At 39.9% G+C, this 26690-nt stretch overlaps 1 protein-coding gene across 2 annotated transcripts in view; it reads right to left on the minus strand.

Moving 5' to 3' along the window:
• The window catches only part of PDE11A (phosphodiesterase 11A), a 330569-nt gene that overhangs the window by 66346 nt on the left and 237533 nt on the right, over nt 1-26690 (minus strand). For both annotated transcript variants that reach the window (XM_054562350.1, XM_054562348.1), the window contains 3 exons: nt 23491-23637; nt 23120-23227; nt 8509-8618 (listed from right to left, as the gene is read on the minus strand). In XM_054562350.1, the coding sequence (XP_054418325.1) occupies nt 8509-8618; nt 23120-23227; nt 23491-23637 (365 nt within the window). The remainder of the gene's footprint in view (nt 1-8508; nt 8619-23119; nt 23228-23490; nt 23638-26690) is intronic.

Below are 26690 nucleotides of genomic sequence, written 5' to 3' on the forward strand. Positions count from 1 at the left end.
TCCCTGTGTGTTCTTTCTTGCTCACTGCAAGGAGTTTGGACATTGAAAGGGCAAATTGGTCTTAACGTGGAAACACTGGAAGTTAATGGTTCACAGTCTGCTCTGCTAGTGGAAGGAGCAAAGACTACACCTAAGTGAAATGTGAAGGACTTTAGTCATAAGCTGCCCTCTACCTATAGTGTGAGGCAATCTAAGGTCATGGCCAGTTTGGGGCCCTTTGAAAGATTCAGTGCTGACCACATGTTGGGAGAAAACCAGCACAGTTTTCTATGGGGATTATTATGAGTAGGGTTAGTCAAGAAGGTCCTAAGATTTTAATCAGGTATGTGTTATTTCTTTGAATCTTGCCTTAATCTGTGCCATTTAATAAGTGAACATTTGTTAGGCTAATTTTAATAATCCATGATTAATATTTAATGTTAGATATTATTTTTTAACCTCGAGTTCATTTTTATGAAAATATATTTTTCAAAAATCACAATGTATTGTGTCTTGATTATATTTGTTTTGGCCTTTGAAATTCTTAGATACCTCAAATTCACATGTGCTATGCATATAAAGTTTTTATGCATATCATATCCAAATGCTTTGCATGGAGCATGTGCTTAAAAAATATTAGCTGCTTAGCTAATAAACTTGCAGTGGTATGTCCAGAGATTATAGTTAAAATTGGAAGGTTGACAGTATTAAGTGTATTAATATGTTTCATAATAATGTTATCAGCAATACTAGCTATCATGAGTAATTATCTACTGTATTTTGCTGTATATAATGTGCACTCACATTTTTGGCCCAAACTTTCAGGGAAAAAAACCTTTGTTTTAATTTTTTAATTAATTAATTCATATTTATATACTTGTTTTTGTATTATAAAAGAATTTCAGCACTTCTTTTTTAACATATGGATATTGTTATTACCTTCTAGAGTTACACTTTTAATGCATAAGCATAAATAAAAGAATTAAAAACATTTCTACAGATATGGAATTAGTACTACCCATGTATAACGTACATCTTCATTTTTCCCTAAAAAATTTGGGCAAAAAAGTGTGCATTATACATGGCAAAATAAAGTATATGTACTAGGCAACAGGTTAGCAATTTAATATATTATTTCATCTAGTCCTGACAACGACCAAGAAGCAGTGTTGCCTTTCATTTTGCAGATGAGGAAACCAAGGCTCAGAGAAGTGACGTTACTTTTCCAAGATGACAGAGCTAGTTAGTACGAGTTCTGGACAGAAATCCAAGTTTTTAAGCTTCTTCTCATCACATAATGAGGAAGCTAGTTATAACTTACACATTTTTGATATCCGAGTCTCAACTTTTACCAAGCTGGTTGTCATCAGTGAAAGAAGACTGCAAAATTTAATTCGGAATTCTACTAGTATAACTACCATCCACAGGCTCAGACTCCTGTGATTCGTTTCTACTAATCAGCCATGCCCAGATGGGCCTTTACCGGCGAGAATCCTGATAACAGAGTCAGTGATGTAAAGTAGGGTCCAGATGCAAAATACTATACCTTCCTTTATCACACTGGTTTAGCAGACCTCACAAAGTTAAATCAGCTAGATGATCATAAATCACTTTATATTTTCTCTTTTCAGTATGAGTAGGAGATTTCCTCCTTTAATCGTGGAACAGCTTATGACAAATGCAGCAGAGCCTCCGATGCTGCACCTCTCTCTCTCCCGCCCAGGTCCAAATGGCTTCCAAACGGCCGCATTTCATCAGCCGGGCTCTCAGGGTGTTTGTGCAAATGCAGCCATCTGACTGTCTACGGTTTGAGCATCTTCATCATCAGACTCCCTCTTTGCTCCCTTTTACAATTCCATCTTACATTATCCTACCCCCTAACACACACATGATACCGAGTTAATCACAAAAATGTGTAGATTTTGCAACCAAACCAGACTAATGTTATGAAAATGCTGCGAAGACACTGTGATTCATTCATTCATTCATTTATTCATCTGTCATTCACTCAACCAACAATTATTGATGATTGTTATGATCCCAGGCTGCAAGCAGGTGGGATACAAAGGCAAGACATGGCTCTTCCCCTTGGGGAGCTCACAGCCCCCTGGAATTATGTAGGAGACTTTCTCAGACTAACAGTGCGCGCCTTTCTGCCATAAAGTGCCATCTTAGCACTACAGACATCTATGCTATGAACCTTGTAGGACATCGAGGGTGAAGTGCACAGTCATAAGACTTGATATGTGACAAAAAATAAAATGTATCTGTTGAGATTAACTTTATCAAATAGTGTTCTACAAAATAAGAGTTATTTGGAATGTTAAATGACATTATGGGCAGAAATATAAAAACTTCCTATGGTCACATATGTTTGGGAAAAGCTGGGTTTAAAAAGCTAAGCTGTTTCTCTGTTGTAGGATTTCCCAGTATGTGAAAGCTCACATCGTGATTCTGCTGGAGGGGAACATAATCTCACTTGATCATAAAATCATTTTTAAAAAGAGGCCATGTTTTTCATGTAATATACTCTGTGTAAAGGTATACTTCCACTTTTTCATATTAAAAAACTTAGTCCAAATCAATCACATATGAAAAAACTGACTCTAACACCACATCTCATTTTAACTGTCTATGGTAAGTATATGCTTCATATAAGTAGTATTGGGGCACACACACTTTAACAGTGAAAATATTATATGTATACACATATGTATATTTGTGTAGGGTGTGTGGAGGGAGGAGAAGAGAAGGAGTGAGGAAGAGAAGAGTCTCCAAATTCCGTAAGCATAGGAATATTTATACATGTGATTATTCAAGTTGCTCATTATTGACCAGGTCATCCCATCTTCCCAAAGGTGTCATTTTTTTTTTTTTTCCTGTACAGGCCGCACACTGAGGAGAAACTTACTGAAAAGAAAATTCAAAGTGAAATGCAGCCCCTACAGGCATTCGGCACTTCGCACAGGCACGAAAACAAGCGTTCAAAAGGAAGCGCACCTTCGGAACTTGCCTAGATAGGCATGTGCTTTGAAAAGGGGACTTAATAGAGGTGTGCAGCCATGGCTTACAGGAAACTTTAAAAAGGAAAACTATGAAAGGTAATTAGGAAATTGAGAACTGTTGGGAGGTGGCGAGGAATGGGATTAGGCTGTCACGGCAGATTAATGTGCCCCAGTATTTCACTTCTGGGACCTGGCCGAAAGCGACAAGATGGGTTTTCATTCCCCAGAAATGAGTATAAGAGATTATGCTAGAAATGAATAGAAGAAGTCTCCTAGGAGAATATACCACAAAGCTGCTCGGTACTGATATTTAATCATCAGGGGCAGCTGTAATAGAGAGGGGGATGAGTGGGAAACGCTGTCCCTGGAGAAAACAGGAGAGCGGCGTTAACAGTGCAATTTCAAAGCCCTGTGTATCGCTGCCCTCTCTACCTATTGATCATTCGTGGCACGTACTCCTATACTTAAAAATTAAGAATAAAATATGAAAATGCAAAGGTTCACTTATCAGAAAGGCTAAGAGAATAAATCAAATTCTGCTATAACTAAAGTCACAACTTTTTATTGTAGAGGCATTTTGCGTTTTATATAGTAATTTGTCCCTTGCTAAATGTCTTCTGTTTTTTTATAGCCTTATATATGAAAAAAAAGGTAGCATATGCTTTGCTTTACATAATAATTGGTGCATTTAAATTCCATTTCCAAATCATTTGAAAGGTTGAAATTAGACTGTGAATACTTTAAGGGAAGGGACTATTTACTATATGCTTCTTTATTTCTCCCACAATGCCTAGCACCGTACCTTGCACACAGAAAGCAAGCAATTATCGGAAAATATAAAAGGAAATAAGGATGTAGATTTCTTCCTAGGGATTTTCTAAACAATGGCACACTTACTAAATAAATCTTATTCTAATCAATAAAAAGAGAGTTCCTTCCCCATGTTGCGAAAGGTCTCTACCAGCATCCACTGTTCAAGGAAATCTTAACTGAGGTAGGGTTGTAGTGGCCCTCTGTGTCCTGAGTTCAAAGGTGACTCCATATGATAGAGGCAAGGCCAATGGATAGCCCATCTCTTAATCATCTTGAGGAAACACATCAGATCATCTTGGAACATGCAGATTTGATTATATGGTCTGAGGATGCAAAAGTAAATTAAAAAATAAAATGGAGTTCTAGTACCAGTGACTTAACACCTATCTAATAGTTTTGAAAACTGTTTAATATTATGTAAGTAACCTAAGACTCGGGTATCTCCATTTCCGTTTTTGTAAAATTGAGGTGTTGAAAAATAAGACTACCAAGGTCTGGTTGAGTTCTATTTTTATAGCTCCATATCTTGGTTTTCAGAGTGTCAAATATACTTTAGTTTTTCAGAGCTCATATATATGGCAAGTCAGCCAAGAAACGGAAAGCTCAAAGGCCCAAAATAAATATCACTGAGTCATGAAAAAGAGTGCGATGCAGTGGTTCAAGAATGGCTTTCGGAATCAGACAGCCCAGGCCTACACACTCTGCCAACTCCTGGAGGAATGGGGCTCCGTTCCCCCAGTAAAATGGAGACAAAAATACCTCCCCTAACAGGGATGTAGGTGAATGCTTGAGATAGTAAACAACAAATAAATTGTAGTTCTTCTCATTGTCCCATGGACTATTAGTTGCAAAGAACAGAAATAAATTAGAACCAGCCTCCTGGAATTAAAAAAAGTTTGATTAAATGATACCAGCAACTCTTGAGGGAGCCTAATTATCACAAGTATGGCTGGGTCTGCTGGAAATTAGAGATGTGTAAAGCCAGGAATCAAGTCTGCTTTTTCTCTGTTTCTCTAGGGTTTTACAATCTTTTATTTCTGTTTCCCTCTGAATATTGACTTTCTTTTCTTCTCTCTGTACATTCCTCTTATCCCCTTGGCATGTGGTCATGATAGCGTTCCCAAAATGGCAGCCTCAGCTCCCAAGTCTGCAGCTTGGATATCAACAAGTAACTGAGTCAGTATCATGGTAATCCAACTCCAAATTCCTGAGAGAGAAAAATATGACTAAGTGGGTTTTGATTAGGTGTGTACTCTTGGTCCAAAGAGCTGAAAGGTCAATGAGCAAGAAGAACTGCCTCTCTCAGTATGATAGGCAGGCTCTCTTGGGGAGAGGGACATTGGTATCTGAGTACAAATAGTATGCACATGACTCTTAAAAGAACCCACAAGGTGCTCACTCTTGTTTTATAAAGACAATTCTAACACATTTATCTCTTTATGCATAAGTGGCAGAATGGTAGGGGGCTAGAGAAAGGGGTGCTAGAGAAAGACACAATGGTGTTGTTACCCTAAGAGAGAAAGACATCCTAAAAAAATAATAAAATACAGATACAGGGACTCAAAAAAAAAGGAACTGTCAGACCCTATAATGAAAGTATGTCAGTTTACACTTCAAGTAGGCCCCAGGGATTGGGAAAGTGAAGACAACATCAAACGTATGACTATAAAAACTGGGTTTTATAATAATCTAAAAAAAATGGTTATACTTCATTAGGAAATCAGAAAACTTGATGGAAACGCTGTAGTAAAATAGTTAAAATCTCATCCATTTACACATTTATTCATTTACTCAACAAACATTCATTGTATGTTTGGTACTTGTTCTACATCATGGGAACTCAAGGAGAAGAGGAGACACACCTGATAATCAGCAATTAAAATACAGTGAGATGCACACTTTTGTAAAAGCATAGCCTGGGCATTATGTGGGCACAGAAAACTGGCAAAGCAAAGGTGAATCAGAAATAGAAGCCTGGAGGCAGTGTTCGTGGCGGAAAGAAGGAGAAGAAGGGCGTTCCAGGCAGGGAAACTATGCTGGGGAGCAGAGAGAAGTGAACTAGCTGGATCCCATTGAGCACTTCAAGCAGCCCCTTGTATCTGGAATATAGGTGCCTGGGTGGGGTGGGGTAGAAGGGGCAGTGCTGGACCAAAGATGGGTGGGAACCCAACTGAAAATGGCCCTAAAGGACTAAACTAAGGAATTTGAACATTATCCTTAAAGCCAAGGAAGCCCATGATGGCTGTTAAGCAGGAGAGTAAGCTGATCAGATCTGTGAATTACAAAGGCTATTCTGGGGTGCCAAGGCGGTGGGGCTGGAGGAGGGGAGTCAGGCTGGTCATTGTAGCAATCCAAGAGAGGGGCGAAGACGCAGTAGTGACCTAAAAACACAGAGATGTCAACTTTAGGGGTGCCAAGGAAGGAATCTGGGTGACTTGTGGATTTCTGGCAGTGCTATTCACTGAGAGAGAAAATAAGAGAAAAAGAGGCCAGCATAGAGGGAAGACTGGGATTGATGTCACTGTGAGACTTCAATAGGAGGTGCTCCTTGAGCAGCTGGGGTAAGTGTCTGGGGTAAGAGAATTATGGATCCAAGATCGGTTTGGAGCTGATCAACATAAGGTGGAGGCCTTGCATGAAGGCTCATGGAGAGCAGGAGAGGGACAGGAGGCGACATCGAGAATGCTGGCCAGGACAGCAAGAGGAGGCCTGGAAGCACACCGAGAAGAAAGGCTAGGAGGTAGGTGAAATCCTTTGGCTGGGAGACAAAAGAAGAGAGAGTTAGTTCTAGGAAGGAGGGGACAGAAAATGAGTCTCCTGGTGAGAAGGGTCAAGAAAGAAGGACAATAAGAGTGCCCAGTGGCTCTGGGACAAGGGGCCATTGGTGGCATTACTGAGGGCAGTTCCCTTGGTGAGGCGGAACTAGAAGGCCCGTGGGAGGGCAGGGGTTGGGGAAGTGAAGATAATGAACCTTCCCAGAAGAGTGACTGGAAAGGAAGGAAGAGAAATAGGACAGAAGCTAGAGGGTGAAGCGGGGATTGAGGTGGGTTTTTTTAAGAAGTGAGGGAACTGTTCATGTTAATAGGAAGCTGAGAGCTAGTAGAAAAGGGAAGGGAGATCCAGGGAAGGGAGAGAGGAAGATTAATGGAGCAAGGTCTCGGAGGAGGGAGCAAGAAAGGCCTCCGAAGCCAGGATGGAGGCGTTAGCATCAGACAAGAGGGAGGGCAGCCTTTTCACGGAGATAGGAGGTTAGGAGGAAAGGATGGGGCCAGACAGATAATTTTGTACGTGGCAGGGGAGGAAATTGAGGGAGTGCTCGATTGATGGCCTCAATTTTCTCCCTGAAGGAGGAGGCAAGGTGATCTGCTGAGTGGAGCAGCGGAGGTGGGAGACAGAGGTGGTTTAGGAAGAGAGAATGTGTGGTACATAGAACTGCGAAGAGCAGTGGGGGAATGGACTGGCGAGGGACACAGAATCTGGGAACACCGGGCGTGCCGCTCAGCTGGGAGACGATATATTTGATATATCACAACCTCTGACAACTGTGACGTTTCCTTCTAAAGCCTTTGTGTGTCTATGCAGAGTAGCACGAAACTGAATCGTTAGATTGACCCCGGGGCTGAGTTTTTGCAGAGTGGATGTCACAGAAAGTTAAGAGAGTCAAGAAATTACAGGATATTGAGAAGGGAGCGTTGAAGTGATGGGCTATAGGAACCAGGATGGATAGAGAAGGGCACACACTCAAAATTCATTTGCTAGATAAGGAGCACATGCAAGTGGCCAGGACTCTGAGACATCAATTGGTAGGAGTTTGGGGCAACAGAAAAAGTGGTGGTCTGTTGATGTTTCCGATTGTGGAGGCACACCTGTTAATGGAGGCTTTGAAATCGGCCATCTCAAAGTGAATCTTACCACTTTGTTGAAACCTTCCTTAATGTCTCCTCCGTCCTCCCAATTTTATTTTTTCCAGCCTCTGAACTCACATACAGTTTGCTTGCTGACAGGCAATAAGAACGTTAAAACTGGACCCTCAATACAAGACTCAGGCGGCCTGGGCTTCTGGCACCCGTATTCTATGGCCTTGGCTACTGTGTGAGCCGCAAAGCAGCAGCTCTCTTGACCAGCGCATCTTGCTTAGGGACAGAACATGTGCTTACGCATCCTCAGTCTTGATGTGATTCCTTTTTTGTTCCCCACCTTTCTGCAGGAGGAGCAAAAGCCATATTCCTGTGTGTTGCTTTTCTTCACTACGGTTTATATGATATCCAACATTGAAAGAACTCAGAAAGGATTCTATTGGGGGATGAAGAGATATTTTGCTTCATAAAATTTAAAATTTCCCAAGCCTAATTTTCTTTTAATAGTCTCAAAACCAGATTTTAGAGTAGCAAGTCCAAAAAGCTTAAAATGCCACAGAAGCCAATATTCTGGGAGGGGGAAAAAAATAGGCACTTTAAAATCTGTGCTTTGCTATCTGACTGAGGTCAACAGAGACAGACCAAATCAACAAGCATGACATGAAGGGCAAATTTGCAATTAAAAGAAGAATAGGGAATTATAAAGATGGATGGGCCCCATGACACACAAGCCCAAGCGTGCGTGGCCTTGGCCTCGGATGCCAGAAATTAATGCTTTACTCTTTAGCACTGGTCACCTTTGGCTCCGAATAGAAAGGCAAATGCATTAAAATAACAACAATTAGAACACTTACTTAGCTTGGAAGGCATTGTTAGTTCCCCTGTGGTCAAGGTCATGACACAGGCATCCCACAATCACCGCTAAAATTTCCACCTCGGTCAGAATCTCTTGAAATCCAGCGGTCTGGGAAGAAAAGAAAATGGCAGCAGTCACAGCTCAGGGCACGGAGGATGGATAAGGTTTGTCTGCTGAGCAATAATCAGCTCTGTTTTCATACCCACATCATTTGAGGAAGTGATTAACTGCCACCCCCTTGGACGACAGTGAGTTGGGTGGTCACTTGCACAGACTAAGGTCCCTGCAGTGATGAATTAGCTCCCTGTCACAGGGAGCCACGCTGGCCCACCAGAGCAAAGTTCAGACTATTTTGTCCCCTTTTTAGAGAAGAGGTTGCACTATCCAGATACAGTGACAGTTTGACAAAGGCCCAGAGCAAAATGTGTTCTGTGATTCTACATCTCAATGATGAGCCTGTAGGGATAGGGAAGAGGGGGCTGGGAATTTAGAACTGAATGCTATATCCACCAGATACCATTCAAATGAAAGCCTGCCCAAAACCCCCCACCTCTTTACTCTCTTAATATATATTTTCAATCCTCACCCGAGGACATGTTTCTTGATTTTAGAGAGGAAGGGGGAGAGAGAGAGAGAGAGAGAGAGAGAGAGAGAGAGAAAGAGAGAAATGTTGAGGTGACATAGAAACATCTATTGATTGCCTCCCATACTGGAGATCGAACCTGTAATATTTTGGTGCATGGGCTGATGCTCCAACCAACTGAGCAACCTGGCCAGGGCCCCCTTAATATTAAAAGAAGCAACTTAGAAGTCCTGAAATTGTTATATGATAATATTCTTGATGTTATCTTGTAATATTCTAAAAGGTATCTTGGAGAACAGATTAAATTCATACAGATAGTAAGGCAGTGCACGTCTTAAAAACTAGACTTTGGCAGAGGATTTGGTAGCCCAGAATGAGGATCAGGGGAAGTATCGGAATTCTTCGTTTTATTATCGCTCCGGTAGCTTGCTTGTGCGGTGCGCAGGTGTGGTGCGATTTCTTCTGGGGGCAGCGTGATGTCGTCGTGCAACCCGAAGCAGCAATGGTTCTTTGGTTCCTGCTGTGTCTTCATTAGTTTAGAAGAGCAAGCAAACCTCTGAAAAAGCAAGTCTATGCATCTTCCTGATCCAAGGCCTTCGTATCTCCCCTCTTTTGCTTTGTTAGTCTCCCATTTTATTACTTACTAAAAGCTTTATTAGAGGGCACGGGGAGAGGACAGGTGCGGCTGAGCTGGCCTCCCTTTTCATGTGCGATTCCCCCCAGACCTAGGATCACTAACTAGAAGCTCATAAGACGCTTCTCTTAGAGCAATGAAAAGTTTGTTTTTTAATTAACTATGTTTTTACTGCAGAAGTAACTAAATAAGTTTCTGCATCGAAAATTTTAATTTTAAAATTTAAGTTGGGTCCACTGCTACATTTAGAAATATATATAATTTAATTTGCACCGTACATGGGAATATGAATAAATTGTCTGGGAGGGGGTGAAATAGTCCACATCACAGCTATGTGTGCTCTTTCATTAAACTTTGGAGCTGGCTAATGGTCTTAAGGTAATTTTATTTTACTTAAAGCATTACCTGCAATAGTTTTTTAAAAATTCCAATTGTTTTTAAGAGACCTGAACTAAAAAACAGTAGTTCCTCATCCTTCTCCTTACTTGGTTCCCAAAGGTAACTGCTTTCCATTTTCTTCTTTATCTAATTTGGTAGGTATTTGACACCAGATTTCTATATAATATTCTTATATTATTAACACTTAGTTATTCATCAAGTACTTATATAGTCCTTCCTGTCAGGCATAAGAACTGCCTGACACAGTTCTATGAGCTTTGCAACTGTTTGACTTACTTCGTTCTCAAAACAGACCTGTGGGATGGGAACTATTATTATCCCCAGTTATAGGTGAGGAAACCGGGACAGAAACGCTATGTGCCCAAGGTCTCATTCACTCTGTAAAAATTCACAGCATTATCACTGTATAAACAGTCACTGCAAAGCTAACTAGGATCTGGTCATTGTTGTGTAAATGACCACACAAAGAAAGAGTCACAGCTTTTATTAGATCCCTTCCTGTCCTGGGGACTCTCTGCTTTTGCCTGGCTCTTCTCTTTGGTCTGGAATCTGTCTGCTGCCAGCTTTGTCTCCTGGGTTCCATCTCCCACCTCTGCACCCCACACCTCCTGCCTCCTTCACTCCCTCAGCTTGCGGAACACATCTGACAGAAGCTTCGTGAGCAAGTGTGTTACTTTTTTAACACTAGGGGGGTTACTTCTTTTTTTTTCAGTTGCACGACTAAAAATGTCTTTAATCTACTCTTCTATGCAATTGTTAGCTTGCCTAACAATTCTCATTGCAACATTTTCACTCAGAATTTTGAAGTGAATTCACTCAGAATTGCTCCATTGTTTTCTTATTTCCGAAATTACTTTAGAGAACTGTGTCATTCTTCTTCCTAATACTTTAAGTGTTACTTGATCTTCCCTCTTTTGGGATCCTCTGTCTCTGGGGTTTGGCAATTTCACAAAGGTTTGCTTTGGTTTGGGACTTGCCCCCATTTTTCTTGATTATCCTTTTCTTCAGTACAACATTCTTGTTTATACTTTTCTGCATAATTTTCTCTTCACCCTTTTTTCTGTCCCGTTTGACTGGAACTCCAATTGGTTGGACATTGGGCTTCTTGTACTGATTTCCTTGTTTTGTCTTTCCTTTCCCATATTAACTTTTTCTCTATTACTTTTTAGGAATAATAACATTTTTCATTTATAAGCATTTTTGTGTCTGCAGCTTCTTTTCTAATAGCACGTTTATCTCCTCTCATGGATGCGTTATCATCTCATCTTTTGAGAATATTAATTATAATTCCTCTGAAATTGTCTCTGCTCCCTGACTGCCTGCCTCCAGTTCCTGAGCTCTGACAGCTACTGGGGGACATTGTTTTTCATGTGTCTCCCTTCTTGTACCCACTTACCTGACAGGCACTTGGGTTGGACCTTCCTCTCCTCTGTTAAGCTGTGAACCATCCTCCCTCCATTTCTGCCTTCAACTATTATGGTTCCATGGGAGGTAGGATTTGTTTCTCTTTCTTGTTCTCCCTGTTATTCAGGAGTGATTTTGAAAGGCAAAGGGGATATAAATGTCTGTGTCTGTTCTCTATGTTATCTTGAAACGAAGTCAATTTACTTGGGTTTGGATCTTGCTAATGCTAAGTAAATCCTAACAGTCTATCAGGTATGAAATAATTATTCATGATACTATGGAAACCAGTGCCCTAAACAACAATGAAATAGCACAGAAATTCAGAAAGATTGTGTCTGTGAAAATGCTATTGATTAGAATTGGCTGATGAATTAAAACAGTGAGAATAGGGATGGGATAATGTTAAACCGAGGTAATTTGACTAGAAATAGAAGAAAAGTTAAAATTGAATGCCATCTAATAGACTCAAGATCAAAATCCCAAGTTATTTTTAAGTTGCCAGTTAGCACCCATTATATCATATGATGGAGTGTATTTTACTGTAATGCCCTATGTAGCCATCTTCCTTCCCGCTCCGGCCCGTTCCCGACAGTCCAGCGTCCAGTTCTTATACCGCTTGTACCATGGATGCTATTGAGGGTGTGATGAAAGCCATGAACCCTCTTCCCGGAAATTTTTCTACCATTTTCTAGTGTTCGAAGACCATGGCGCCCACCTCTGGTTCCTCAGAATAAAGAAACCCTGAAGTACAGCACACAGCCGGTCACACAGAACATATTTGCCTCGCTCACTGTGACACCTGAGTTACTGAAGCAGCGCCTACCTCTTGACTGTGACTTAGAGCTGCCCGGTAAATGGTTTCTGAGAGTCGTCAGGCCTGAAGAGCGTCCACCCGCCACAAGTGTCCATTTGCTCCTCCCCACCCTCCCCCTCTTCCTTCCAGCCCTATCCATTCCGACCTACACTTGCGTTGAGGAGAGAAAGTCAAACTGCCCGCTGAAAACAAAGCACTTCCAAAAAAGAACAGAATGGAATCTAAAAAACAAAGTAAGTGAATTAAAAAAACAAAAACAAAACAGAAACAGACTTAGAACGACGGAGAAAAAAACTGATGTTTGCCAGATGGGAGGAGTCTTGGGGGCCCGGGTGAGGAAGGTGGAGGGATTAGGAAGTACAAATTGGCAGTTACAAAACAGTCACGGGGGTGGAAAGCGCAGCCCAGGGAAAATAGTCAATAATACGGTGATAACTATGTGCGGTGCGGGTGGGTACAAGACTTATTGGGGGCCTCTCTTCGTAAGTTATATAAATGTCTAACCACTGTGCTGTATATCTGAAGTTAATATAATAGTGAATGTTAACTGTAATTGAAGACTAAAACAAATTTAAAAAGACATACTGAATAAAATCCACGGGGGTGGGGTGGGGTAGGAAGAGAACGGAGTGGCCGCAGGAAACACTTTAGCACATTTATTCTATGCTTGATTCTATTTTGTTCTTTTATTTTCAAATAAAATTGTATCATTTCTGCTCCTGATCCAATAATTATTTATTTCAGTCCATCTTCTCACCTGTATTCCTTCATGGTCTATAATCAGTACATCAGTGAATATCATATATCTAGGTAAAGAGACAGTCAGGGCACATAGACCTAGTTCCCATGTCACCCTCTCCAGAGAAGTCCCTGAGTGCCCTGTGAGAAGGCCTCCGACAACGTCTGCTGGGATACCCCTGCCCCTATAGACTTTCACTGTAGCATATAAACACGGAACACCAGCGATTATACTACACTAACTCAAACAGTAAGATTGCTTCATAGGGTCTCCTGGACTACTCAGGAATTGCCTATCATTTAGTCAACATAAAATTTGAACCAGTGAAGAAATGCCCCATTTTAAAGCTCATCCTGTACCATTCTAGTAAACAGAAGAATATCATGGCCAGAGAAAAACGACTGTTTCTTGGAGTCTTTATAGAATCCTTAAAAAGGGGTAAAAACCAACAGCCATAATGTCAACACTAGATGGTGCTATAAGAAGCTTTGTTTACTTCACAAAAATGTTATTAGGTGCTTATTACGTATTGAACAATTGTTATATCTGAAAAAAGAGGCTAGAGATAATACTGGTAATAGTTGACACTTCTAGAGCACTTAGTATATGCCAGGCACTGTTCTAAATAATCAAAAACATCAACTCATTTAACCCTTGCAAGAACCCTCTGAGGGCAATGCTGTTCTTATCTTCTGCATTTTGTAGGAGGCTAGGGAGCCCTAGAGTACTCTGCTAGAGTGCAAAAGAGGAGGGTTAAGACCCCACACACCCGGCTCCTGATGCTGGGTTCTTATACACTATGTTGTTCTGCTGCTAAGGTGAAGGTGTGGGTGCACTTGTGCAGCTTTTAAATACCCTTGTGAATGATAGATTGTTAGATAATAGGGCTTTAAAGAATCACTTGGTGCATGTTTTATTCCATGAAGGATATTATTTTTGAATAATAAGAGACTGATATTGCAGAGCAATTTGACATTTTGAGCCTAAAAATGGCTCTGGTGCATCAAGATGTAACTGAGAACAGAGAGATGTAATGATCTGTATGTAGCATCCCAACTTTAAAATGTCTCAGCATATGTATGAAAAAGACCATCAAGCTGTACGTCAAAATGTTACCAATACGGGATCACAGGAGACTTAAAATTTTTTCCTTTGTGTCCAAAATTTCCATAAAGAACATTTATTCATTATAATATATACTGAGTATATAAATTCTTTTTAAATACTTGCCCTGGCTGGGTGGCTCAGTTAGTTGGAGCATAGTTGCATACACCAAAAGTTTGCAGGTTCGATTCCTAGGCAGGGCACATATCCAGGTTGCAGATTTGATCCCCTGCTGAGTGGATGCTGGAGGCAACTGATGGAGGTTTCTCGATCTCTCTCTGTCTTTGTCTCCTCCCCTCTTCCTTTCTCTCTAAAAATCTAATCTAATAAAAAATCTAATAAACTTAAGCAAGGATTTTAAAACAGAATAAACTCATATTTAATCAAACTACAATTACTTGGAATAAAATAGTGACATCTTGAAAAATGTTTATTCATTCATCTATTCATTGAGCAAGTATTTATTCAGCATTCATTCTGTTCAGGCTCTCAGAACAGAGCACTGAGAAAGACAGGCATATGTAGGCCTGTGGCATATCTAGCCCTTGTGGCACCTGTAGTCTGGTCACACTTCAAGCCAACCAGAGCAGTGCCACGGAGCACCTTTTTCTAGGGAGACACCATCACAACACGGGTTCCAATTTGTGGAAGAAAGTAATGGTGAAAGAGGCTAGCTGCTCCTGTTTCATTTTTGAGACGGTGCATCGTGGACTACATCCCTTTGCCACGTGTGTATCTATGGCATGGGGAATCTGAGAAACGGATGCCAGAAAGCCTGCCTTCACATTTCTTTTTGAACATGCTGAATGATGAGGGATTTCTTGACTTTATCCTCTTCACTCTGAGATCTGGCAGAGGGCAGACTACAGGGAAGGAGGTCCAGTGATGTACTGTAAATTCCTAATGGTCCTGGAAATCCCAAACCAAAGAAGGGTCTTAGCTCTGAATGGCATTCCATAGATGCGATGACCAGCCACTGCAGTGGACTGGCTGAGGTTGAGAGAGAATAGGTAAGTTTTTGTAGAGCCTGTCTCCTCCCCTTCATCTTTCTCTTTCTTCTGGATAAAAAGAACAAAAAGAATAGCTCAGACCATTCTCAGGGGTTTTGAAGAATGTGGTTTCTCAAGGGAGTGCCTCCTGTATGAGAATCTGCCCACCATGTCCCTCATCTGTGCTGTCACATCTCAGCCGACCTGTGGGTGACGTCAACTTGGAAGTGGTGTGAGCTGGGGGCTGAAGGGCAGCATTTACAAAGGAAGCATTTAATTCTGGCATTTCTTAATTTCTGGTATGCAGTGTCGCAGGATCATTGTCCTTCACATGAGGTGTCTGTCTGTGAAACTTAAACCTCCTAACAAGAGCCGAAAGTTCCGAGAGAAGAGTTCCTTCGGTCACCTTCCTAAGGCAGCACATCTCCCAGCTCTATGAGGACCAGAGCGGTGGGAGAGTTGTTAAAGCACATGTGTGGGCTCCACAGGCATTTACAGCAAGCCCCGCATGCTCGCTTGGGGGACTCTATTTTGTTTGCTTGAAGATGGAATGGTTGTCTCTTAACATCTAAATCCTCGGGGCAGGCTGGTGGGTATCAATCTATTTGATATGATCCAAAGCAATGATTTTAGGCAGTGGGCTTAACCGAGTTGAAGATGGAAGCAGATTTCAGTTGCTTACCAAGAGTTTTTATAAATAAATTGATATTATTTGATGTAATAATGCATCTTCTTTTCAAAAAAGGATTCTATCTTTGCCAACCAGAGATGGTGGGTGATGTAAGCACAGGGAAGAGAAGAACAAGTGTTCATAACCCTTATTCTCTATTATGAATAAAACCCCCTACACAAACCACGGCATCTAGATTTTATGGTCATGCTCCCTTGGTATTTACAGTAATGTTCGTCTGCCAGTAGTTGGGTATGCTGGGCTGAGGGAGAGGCACTTCAGTCCCATTTTGTGGTCCAAAGACCAGCTCTTCGGGGACTGCCATCTGGCACCATGTTGACATGTCTTCTTCACCAGAGCACACAATGCAACACAAGGCGGTTGTACTTTGTCTAATTATCCACGGGAGTGGGATAGGTTTGATCAAATTTGCTTGTCTTTCTATTGTCAAATATTGATTTGACATTTATTAAATATCGATTAAAGCCTACAATGACCTTTTCCTTACCAAGCTCAGAGTTGAAAACACTGTATAGTCCATACTGAAATATTTTCTTTTAAAACCAGAAGCTTCTCAAAGCACTTATTATCAAATTGTAAAACATAAGTCATATTTTAGATATACCTCATCTCTCAACCTCAAATAATATTGCAAATGCTTGCCCATGTAAATCTCAGAATGGCAAGGCAGCAAAACTTAATGGTATATCTGATACATTTATATGTGTTGAATGAATGATGCACGAATTAAAAAATTTGATTGATTTTAACCCATTTAAGTTAGTTATTTTTAAACCATTTCCATGACTTAATTTTTAAAAAATTACTTGTTTTGGAAAGTCAAAAGCACCCACATCAGAGATTCCTATACTGAACCTCCACATATTCATTACCTAACTTCACCAGGGATCCATGTTTTGCCAGTCTTGTTTCACCTATATTTTCACATTCATTGTTTTGTTTGTTTGTTTGCTAGAGTATTTCAAAGCAAACTCTGGCATCGATCAATACACTTTCTTTCTTTCTCAAGAAGTCCTGATGTGGGCAAATAAAAATCATTTAATATACCTTTCCTCTCATTTTCTTTTGATAAAATTGCAAAACGATAGCAAATGGTATAAAAAAAGACAAGGTAAATATTTAATAGGATGTAAAACAATAAGGTTTCTACTTCAATTTAGACAATACAATAAACATAGCTCTGTGTAGCACACCTATTGTATTTCAAAATGAAACAAAAAGAAATGCATATTAGATTCTAAGGACTAACAATACACGTGTTTTATGATTTTTTGAGGACAAAGATGGCATACTCTGTTCATCTTTAGAAATATAGTTATATTTTATGATAAATTACTGGAGAATTGAATATATAGCACAACACGTGGTTGGTGAGTAGGGAAACTGATCGCCTGGGCAACCGCGCGGAGAGACAGTCCTCCCCAAGCACCAAGGGAGGCCAGGTGGAAGAATTTCAATAATATGAGGCCTCTTCAAAACTTACCCAAATTTTTACTAGCCATCCTTCAGCCCAAATCAATCGTGAGACTCATGAGAAATGAAAACTTTTTAAAGCTCCCAGCTTGACACCCTCAGGTGCCAGGTGTCAGCCCCAAGACTGTGCCACTCCTAAGTCATAAACCGTGGAAAATGGAGGCTGTGATAAATGGCCGCGGCTCGGCTGCTGGGTCTCCCTGACCTGGCCGACTCGGCTGGCATCATAAAACACAAAGCGACAGATTAAGCAGTTTACCAACACCATAAAAATCCCAAGAATAAATTCACTTTAATCAAAAATCCTATACTATAACTAGGCAGCCCCAGTCCCGAAACCACATACAATTCCTCACAAGCCTGTTGTGTCCATGAGCAAGAGCTTAGGCTTTTCCCGAAATGCGAGACATGATGATGTTCGTACAGTTTTACAATTTACATGTCCTAAGAAAAATACTCAGCTCTGGCTGATGGTGCGGGAGAATTTATTTTCACTAGAAAGGGAATGACCCATAACTCACAAATGGCAGCGCTTAAAGTGAGTTATGGAGGCTACTCTCCTGTGTGAGGAAATGGATTGGATTATCCTTCTGCCCAATTGTATGTTGGTTCTTAATTATGTGTGGCTTTGCCTTTTTCTTTTTATAAAATAAATGCGGATAAAGGATTGTCAGCTAGAAGCATGGAGTGCCTTAATTGGGGCTCTGAGATGTGGCCAGAGAGAATAAAAATAGAAACCTTCTTAAAAGATTAAAAGGCAAGAGTCTTAAATATAATTTAAACACTGTATTCAAATTTATTAGCTCCACAGTTAATTTATAGTGCCCTGTGCTGCTGTTCTGTGAAAACATTAAAAATCACTCCTTTCCTAAGTTAAAAATTTGCCATTTTTGAAGTTATACTAGAAATCAATCTTTCCTACATGAAGATTAAAGAATTGGTTTTTCTAACATGCAGATTGTATTGCATTATTATGGCAATGCTGCCATTTATTTAAAAATAAATAGAACTAGTTACCACTCACATTGATAAGGAAATGCAATGTAAAACGATGTTTGATGATTACAAATATGGTTATTGTTTGTTACTTTATTATAGTCAGTTACAGAACAAAGCATGGAGCTCTCTTTGTATCTCCCAATGTTACAATCTGCAAAGAAATTATATTCCGTTGAAATTAAGATTCTGGTTACTGATAAGAATAATGTATTTTAAAATTCATTAAAGCAGAACCAGAAGAGCTCGTTCTGCTCTTGTTGGGGTGGGGGGAAAGAGATCCTGTAGTGCTCCTGAGAGCTCTCAGAGGAGATTTGCCACCTCGAAAATCAAGGGCTCCCCTGAAAACAGCAGACTGCAGACAGCGCATTATCCTCAAGCTGGTGAATAGCACGGAGTTTTCTCTCTAAATGTCCCTTCTGCTTTCTAGTTTGAATTATCAATAAAACAACTTGGCTTATCTGTGAAAATAACCTTGTTGACAACACAAATATGGACTTAAACATGCTACCTCCACATTTAAGGTTTAAGAAGCCCCCACTAAGTGTCAGGGGGTGTCAATGTGTTTGCTGTGATACTTGGTTATTATTAGCGTTTAACGGCAATTCCCCACCGGCGCCATGCAGCCAGCACCACCATAAATTTTAATGTGATCATGTGCACTTCTCTTTTCATATTCAGTGAATTCTGCAAGATCATAATATTCCATATGAACCCTAGCTGAACTTCAGTGTGATATGAAGAAAGAACAAGATTTCTAGCAGCGACAGCTGTTCATCATTTTATAGTTGTGTTTTTTTTATAAACTGGACACTGAGCAACATGGTTCTTTGAATAATATTACCCTAAACTAAATCCACTTATTCAATGAATCTTTATGGAGCCCTACAGGATGCAGGGCACGACCCAAAGCGCTAATGAGTACATTTATGGCATAGTAAAGAATACTGACTCTTACGGAAACCTTGTCCCCCCTGGGAAATCCATCAGCGCTCGCACATCATTTACGAAACCAAAAAACGTCTCTGCAGCCGTGGCACTGCTGCTTGCCTTTCACGGTACAGCGTGCAAACAAAAGCACGGTGGCCGCCTCTATCCGCTCCGCATGGCGAGGACAAGGCCTGTGTTTATCACCTTCCATTATGTCTCTGCTTGAAGGAATATTTATTCTCCAAGCACCCATAAATAAAGAGAATTTGTATCATTATTTCTCGATCTGCAGGTTTTTATTCTTTGTTGTAACCACAAATAGTAACTTGCACTATATCCTTTTGTTTAGCTGAGGAATTAAAAATATCTGGTAAATGTTAGCTACCTAAATATCTCTTTAGAAGCAAAGAATAATGGTGAAGCTTTCATTGAAAAAATCTGGAATTTCAGGCCAAAGGCATGGAGTAAATGCCACTAACAGGGTTCCCAGTGAACTAAATTGCCACCATTTTAAGTAACATTTCCTATCCCATAAAGCAGCTCGTTCTTTCTTTTTTTTTTAAATTTTAAAAGGAACAAAACCACTTTGATACCTAGACATTAGGTTGAATACTTTTGTGAACGTAATTCCCAGTTACTAAGTTTATTTTCTGTGTTTGAAATGATTTTAGGGTTCAAAGATTAGGAAGCCGCTGCGTGTATTTATAATTCGCTTGTCCTATTGTACATAGTGTTATAATTTGCCCAACAATGACACACAACAATGCATTTTTCCCATTGCCAGAGACAATGTGCTTAAAAAATGTACATCCATAAATGTAAGGGTCACACAGGGAGTGCCTTATTATTCATGCTAAAAGCTAGGAGAGGAAGGATGCAGTCGCAATACCGGTTTCTTCTGGTAGGAGGGGCTCTTTTTGTACGGATTGGCTTTGTTGGTGTCTCTTTTAAGAAAAGAGTGTGGGGGAGTGTGGCTCAGTATTTCCTGTCCTAGAAGAAAAGAAGCACGTTCAGGGAAGGTTGAGAAGGGCTTTTTTCCCCCTCCCTTTCCTGGCAACTGGCTGGGAAATTTTGCCTTGGAGCGCCATCTAGAGGACAATTCAGCGCACACGCGCCACGCTTTCTTGGCTTTGGAACTCAGGCCGAACCCAGGGATCGGTGTAGCGTGATTTGCGTTTTTTGTTTTTGTTTTTGTTTTTTCTTTTCAGACTAATAGAGATTTTGGGATCTCAGCACATGGAAATAGACTATGATATAATTAGTCTGTAAATAGAATCAATTTTGAGAACAAAACAGTGAAAGACCCTAATAGTCTTCAGGAGCGATCTTTCATGGGAAAAAATTTATCATTTTGCCATAGGCTGAGGTTAGAATTGATGAATGAATTGAATTCATTTTTTCTTCATTTATCAAGTAATATTTGGTAACAATATAATTATTTTCCTAGTTAAAAAATTTTGATTAACTAGATTGTCCACAGTCAAGTTAGAGAAGAGATTGCTTGTGTTAGGAAAAAACCAAAGTTGACATTTTCACCCTATTGTAACCTTTAGCCAAGTTCAGCAAAATTTAATGAGCAGAAAATAATATTTTTTCCAGATGTGGCAACTCAATTCAATGTGAGGGAGAAAAAAAATAACATTGACCAAGGTATTCTTTCCAAAGTCATGTTTTCATTTCGCAATTCCCATCCCCCACTGCCACCACCAAAGAACTTTAATAGCAAATTCTCCTCTTCTTGCACTTGCATTAATGCAAAAACAAAACCCAAATCTTATCAAACAGCGACACTCCTCAAGGTTGCTGAGTAGACTTGCCAAAATAACAATACCCTTGAAATGCTCCGGCAGTGTCAGTTCCCCCACTGTGGTGACATAGTTTGAGGGTTGTTTTCTTCAGTTTTTGGAAAAGGATCGAGATTGTCCATTTTATGGGAACATTCACTCAAGACAACTGGGTATGCATTTCCTTTTGCTTCTAAGTGTCCACCCTGCCACTCTTGCCAGCTTCCCCCTGCCAGCTTGTCCAAGGCTTGCCATAAAAGTCTATTTCTGAGTTCAACACCTCGAACCCACATTGCCATGGGCCGTTCCTTTTCCTTCACTGAAAAGGGTTCCTATTTACTTACTTTGGCACTGTGCTATGAATCCATAGGTTCTCCAAAATAATAGGTTAATAGTTTCTTTATTGAATGTCCTCTGTGTGCCAGACACATGACCTTGACACAGAAAGTTACTCTTTATCTACTGAGATCTGATATGAAAAGTAAGACGAAAGTGACTGGTTGTTTATTTATTTATTCAGAGCAGTATTGGCACCTGAAAAATTAAGGCTCATAGTTCAAAGCATCTTTCTTTCTTACTTGACTGGCTGCCTGCTCTCCTGGCGAACGTTCCAGAAGGACGGGGCCTGTCCAATTTTTCCAGGATAGTTTTCTTGTTCCTTAAGCAATTAAAGATCCAAAAACAAGTCTTCGAGCACAAAAGTGAAGGCATTTTGGTCCCATCTTCTTGTACTATGTGCACATTTGAGTTCAAGGCAATCCAAACAAGCATTTGTTGAAAACCTACTGTGTGCATGATAGAATGCAAGGTGCTGGTGAGGCTGTCCATAAATAAATGTTGAGTCAATAAGTGACAGTTATTGAAAGGACAAGAAATTATCTTTTCAGCTTCCAGAAGCCTACACAATGGGAGAATAAGAGACTGTAACTTAAAATACACAGCAGAAAGAAAGATGTGTTGTACAAGACACAGTTCATAGAAATAAATAATTATTGATGGGTGCTTGGGGAGAAAGAGGAAGAGTTCATGGAAGAACTGGTATTAGATCAATGTCTTAGAGGATGAGTAAAATTTTAATAAGCAGAGAATGGAGCAGAGAATTTCATGAAGAAGAAACAGAATAATCGTTCATTAGGACCAAAGGAAAATGTATGTCATTTGGCATTCCCTATTTTGGATTTAAATTTCAATCTGGGTGCAGAGATGTAATGTATTTAGATTTATGTTATGTGAATCCAAAACTCATGTTTTGTTTTTCTTTTGTATAGTAAATATGTTTACACAGACATACACACATGCATGTATACACATGTATGATATATAACTGTGAGGCTAAAGAAATCAATACATTTAAGCCAGGAAATATTTATTAGATGATAGCTTTACAGTCTAAGTGGAAAATCAGGCCAAAACAAGCCTTATTTCTTGCCAGCAAATGGAGATGAAGAGAGAATTTTGTTTCAATCTTTGCCACAAACGTTTTTTTGCTTTTAGATTGAATTCCAAGGCTTACCTCTGGCGCGCTGCCCTAGCTATCTCCATAAAAAAGTCCCCGGGTTACAGCGCCTGGAGCAGAGATTTTAAGCCTAGTGCACCCTAAAGCCATGAGAAGATTCACTCCTGCGCTTTCCTCCCTTTGGCTCCCCTTGGCTGCCCTTGGCCCCGGGTGCTCCCTCAGAGGCGGTCCTCTTAGAGTTCCCATGGCCCCCTGGGCGCTGGGCGCACAGCCCTGCTTTGGCTTTCCGCTCCTCAGTCTTATCCAGCAATCTCTTTGTTTGGTTACTCAGCTCCACATCCTCAGCAAACAGATTGCTTTGAAAATTCAAGCATTTCTTTTGCACACACACATGCACGCACACACAGTTTCCCAAGACCAAACACTGAAAAGAGACTTAAGTAGAGTAGTCATCCCCAAACTACACCTGCTTCAATACGTTAGTGATGTTACAGGTTTAAAGCTCAGATGGTGCTGTGAAACATGCGCTCCCATAACCAGGGTAAGTAAATTCCAATGTAAAATAAACCACGCAAGGGACAGATGACCTTTCACCATCACTGAACACACTTACAGTTAACATCGCAAACATCAGCTGGCACACATTGAAGGCGTGTCTCCAGTTGTGGTACAGGACCATTCGATAATTTTTCCTCACTGTTAAAAGCCACCTGCACAGTGTCTGAAATGGGAAGGGAAAGGTTGTGTCAGGGAGTTGTATGCGTGTCCAGTGAATCATCATCAAAAGAATGCCTTATGTCGGGGTAATCCTCGACAGCTCCAAACCCCTTCACAAACATCTCATCTAATTGTTCCGGTAATCCTGGGAAGTGTGCAGGGAAAGTATTATCATCTCTAGTTGGTATTTGGGAAGCCTGAGGCTCAGGGTGGCTACCATGTTTTCCCGCATGTGGTCCTGGAATCGCCCAAGACAGCACGTCTTACCTCGTAATCAATTTTAAATTTCTGTACCATCCCCAGCTCTATGAACATCCGAAGCGCAGCCGTGATCATGGCATCAACGTCGAGAGAAAAGTCATCGAAATGTATGTCATCGATGGCAAGTTCTGACACCAAAGGAATGTTGGCTGCCTACAGAAGCAAAAGACTCAAGTCAAGCCAAGTTCACCAGCTTTTCCAAACCCCTCGTCTTGCTCTCCTCTCCTGCTTATCAGACGTGCCACATAAATCAGGCCTGACCTGCACTTACACTCTGATACAGCTAAACTCTGAGCTGGAAATGTCTTTGTTTCTGAACTGCAGATGCCCCAAGCCGATGAAGCGGGGAGGGGAAGGCTAATCTGAAGAAAAAATATACGCACTGGAGCTAGTCTGCAGAATTTAGAATACAAAGCTGCCTAGTTTACTGAAACTACAGTCATACAATATACGAGTATTTTGATGCATATTACAGAGCACTAAATGCAAGAAACATCTGGGCAGCCAACAGCTGTGAATTTTAATTGCTGTTGTTTAGGAGGAGGACATGGGAATCCACAGCTTTGCCTTGTTTCTTGTATTCTTGTATCCTGTAGCTGTGCACATGCTCTTTGTTACACACGTTTTGTATATGCATAAGGATAGAAAGATCAGACAGCACATCTCTGTTGCACAATGTGTTCTCTTAATAAAACAGGTATTTGCAGGGTTAGTTGAAGCATATGCTTCATTGAAGGAATACACTGAAATATTGTTTAGCTTCATTCTCTATAAACCATTAGATAATTTTAACACAATTACAATACTGATGATACATAGAGTCACCCTTTCATATTCACGGGGAATTTGTTCTGGGACCACAGTGGGTACCCAAATCTGTGGGTGCTCAAGTCCCTTATATAAATGACACAGTATTTGCATATAACCTGCATGCACCCTCACATATACTTTAAGGCATGTCTAGATTACTTATGATACCTAATGCAATGTAAATACTTGTTATATTGTATTGTTTAGGGAATAACTATAAGAAAAAAAGTCTGCACATGTTAGGTATGGAGGAAACCATCATAGGCCTAACTAGGTAGTATATGTGAGCAACGATGTAACGTTTTTGTTCCAATATTTTCCATCTGCCCTTGGTTTAATCTTCACATGTGAAATCCCTGGATATGGAGGGTTTCACAACCATGTTCACTGTTTTCAAAACACTCATGTTAGACAGCTGTCAATCAATTGTCCCAAACAAACTTAAAGGCAAAAAAAAAAAATTTGGAAATAATTTTTTTTGGCTGATTTCATTGGGTTTACCATATCCTTTGGGACAATCTTGGTAAGAGAACCATTTCTGTTTTCAGATGGTCAGGGACCATTCTGTTGTCATAGTCCTACTCTATTCCCTGGGTATAAATTACCCAGGGAGTAACTGGTGCCCTGCGACTACTTTGGCTGAGTAACGAAGTCCAACTCTGGTGACTAAGCAGCCTAGGTACCATATAATCAATCTCTTCTTCCCACCTCCTCCTTCCTCCACAGGAGATTACCTTTCTAGGCTAAAATCCAAACAGAAGATGAAAGAACAGTGAACAAATATATAAATTACAAGAGAAGTTACATTCTGCAGATTGGTTATTTTCATTAAAAAGTTAATCAGCTTATCCTTCAGTGAATCATTGTAATATATTAACAAGTTTGTAGAATCTAACTTCTTGGAATTAAAAAGGTAAGGCTTGTGAAATAGTCTTTTTGTGAATGTCCTTATTTGAAGTTCCTGGCCTTATGTTAAACACTTCACTTATATGTTATTTTTACTTTAAAAATATTTAAAAATCAAAGTTATGCATGTACATAATTTTAAGAATAAATTAGGTCTGCAAATCTAGACACACACACATTCATGGAACTGCTCTGGTACCCCAATTTTTAGTTACCCAGAAGATGCATTTGTTTTTTGTATTTAGCAAAGTAAGATACTTGTGATTTTATTTTTTGATTATTTTAAGTATTTTTATTAACTTCCCAACATTGAAGATGAGGATTAAGCTGTCTTACACTTTATCTGTCAACTTGACACCTTATATACTAACCCTTCTCCCTTCCCAATATACAGAGTGGGGCAAAAGTACATTTACAGTTGTGAGTATGCAAAACACAGTTTATTCTTGTATTATTATTTATTAATTATTATAGTATTATTTTCCATACTAATAACTGTAAACCTCCTTTTGCCCCTCCCTGTAATAATGTAATAAATTTGTTTAAAGAGATATTCAGGGTTATATTATTATGGCTATGTAAAAAATATTCATAGCTAAGTCATTAAATTTAATATGATTATTTTCCTTCCCTTGACAGCATTTTGTATTTTGCAGAGTTAATAATTATCTTTTTAAATATGTGCCTAGTTTTCTATGTACTTATCATTAATTCAACCCCTAAACTCTTCACGAATTATCCAAATCTCATCTGAAAAAAAATTTTCATAGCATCCTAATTTTGTTTCATGGGTGCCGTATCTTCTCTTACCTCTCTAAAGATGCTAATGATAATTCTACTTGACTTTTTCTTCTCCCTACATAATTCAGAGGTTCTGCAACCTGTATTGGCAGTCTTCTATGGCTGGCACCTGGCTTTCATCCTAGGATGTTCCTTCACCATATTTTTAAGGGGTGTTTCCATCTCTCTTTTATTTCTGTATCCCCACATCTTTCTCTTTTCCTGGTTTTTCTCTTCATTGTGGTCAGATATATCCTCCAGCAGCTTCCCAAGAGAAAGTATGTGGTAGGAAAATTTGCATGTCTGAATTGTTTTCATATTATGGTCACATTTGATTGATAATTTGTCTAGGTACAGATTTCTAGGTTGGAAATAATCCCATTAGAATTTGGAAGGCATTGCTCTTTTAGCTTTAGATGTTAATTTTGAGAAGTCAGAAGCCATTCGGAACCCTAATCCTTTGAAGATGACTCCCTTTCCTGGACCATTTTTGTAGGATCTTCTTTTTTTTCTTTTCAAAGGTATCTGAAATGTCATGGAAACGTGTCTAGATGCTGGCTGTGAGTTTATTTCACCTATAATCCTAGGTATTTTTGAACCCTTTTTCTCCTGGAAAATCAAGTCCTTTAATTCTAGTAAAAAGTTTAAAATACTCTGTTTGATGAAATCAAAAAAATGTTTCCCTCTTATTTTTCTGGAATTCCTTTTGT

Source organism: Pteronotus mesoamericanus, unplaced genomic scaffold (assembly GCF_021234165.1).
Source record: "Pteronotus mesoamericanus isolate MK-2021 breed Mesoamerican mustached bat unplaced genomic scaffold, CSHL_Meso_final scaffold_651, whole genome shotgun sequence".
Classification (NCBI taxonomy): Eukaryota; Metazoa; Chordata; class Mammalia; order Chiroptera; family Mormoopidae; genus Pteronotus; species Pteronotus mesoamericanus.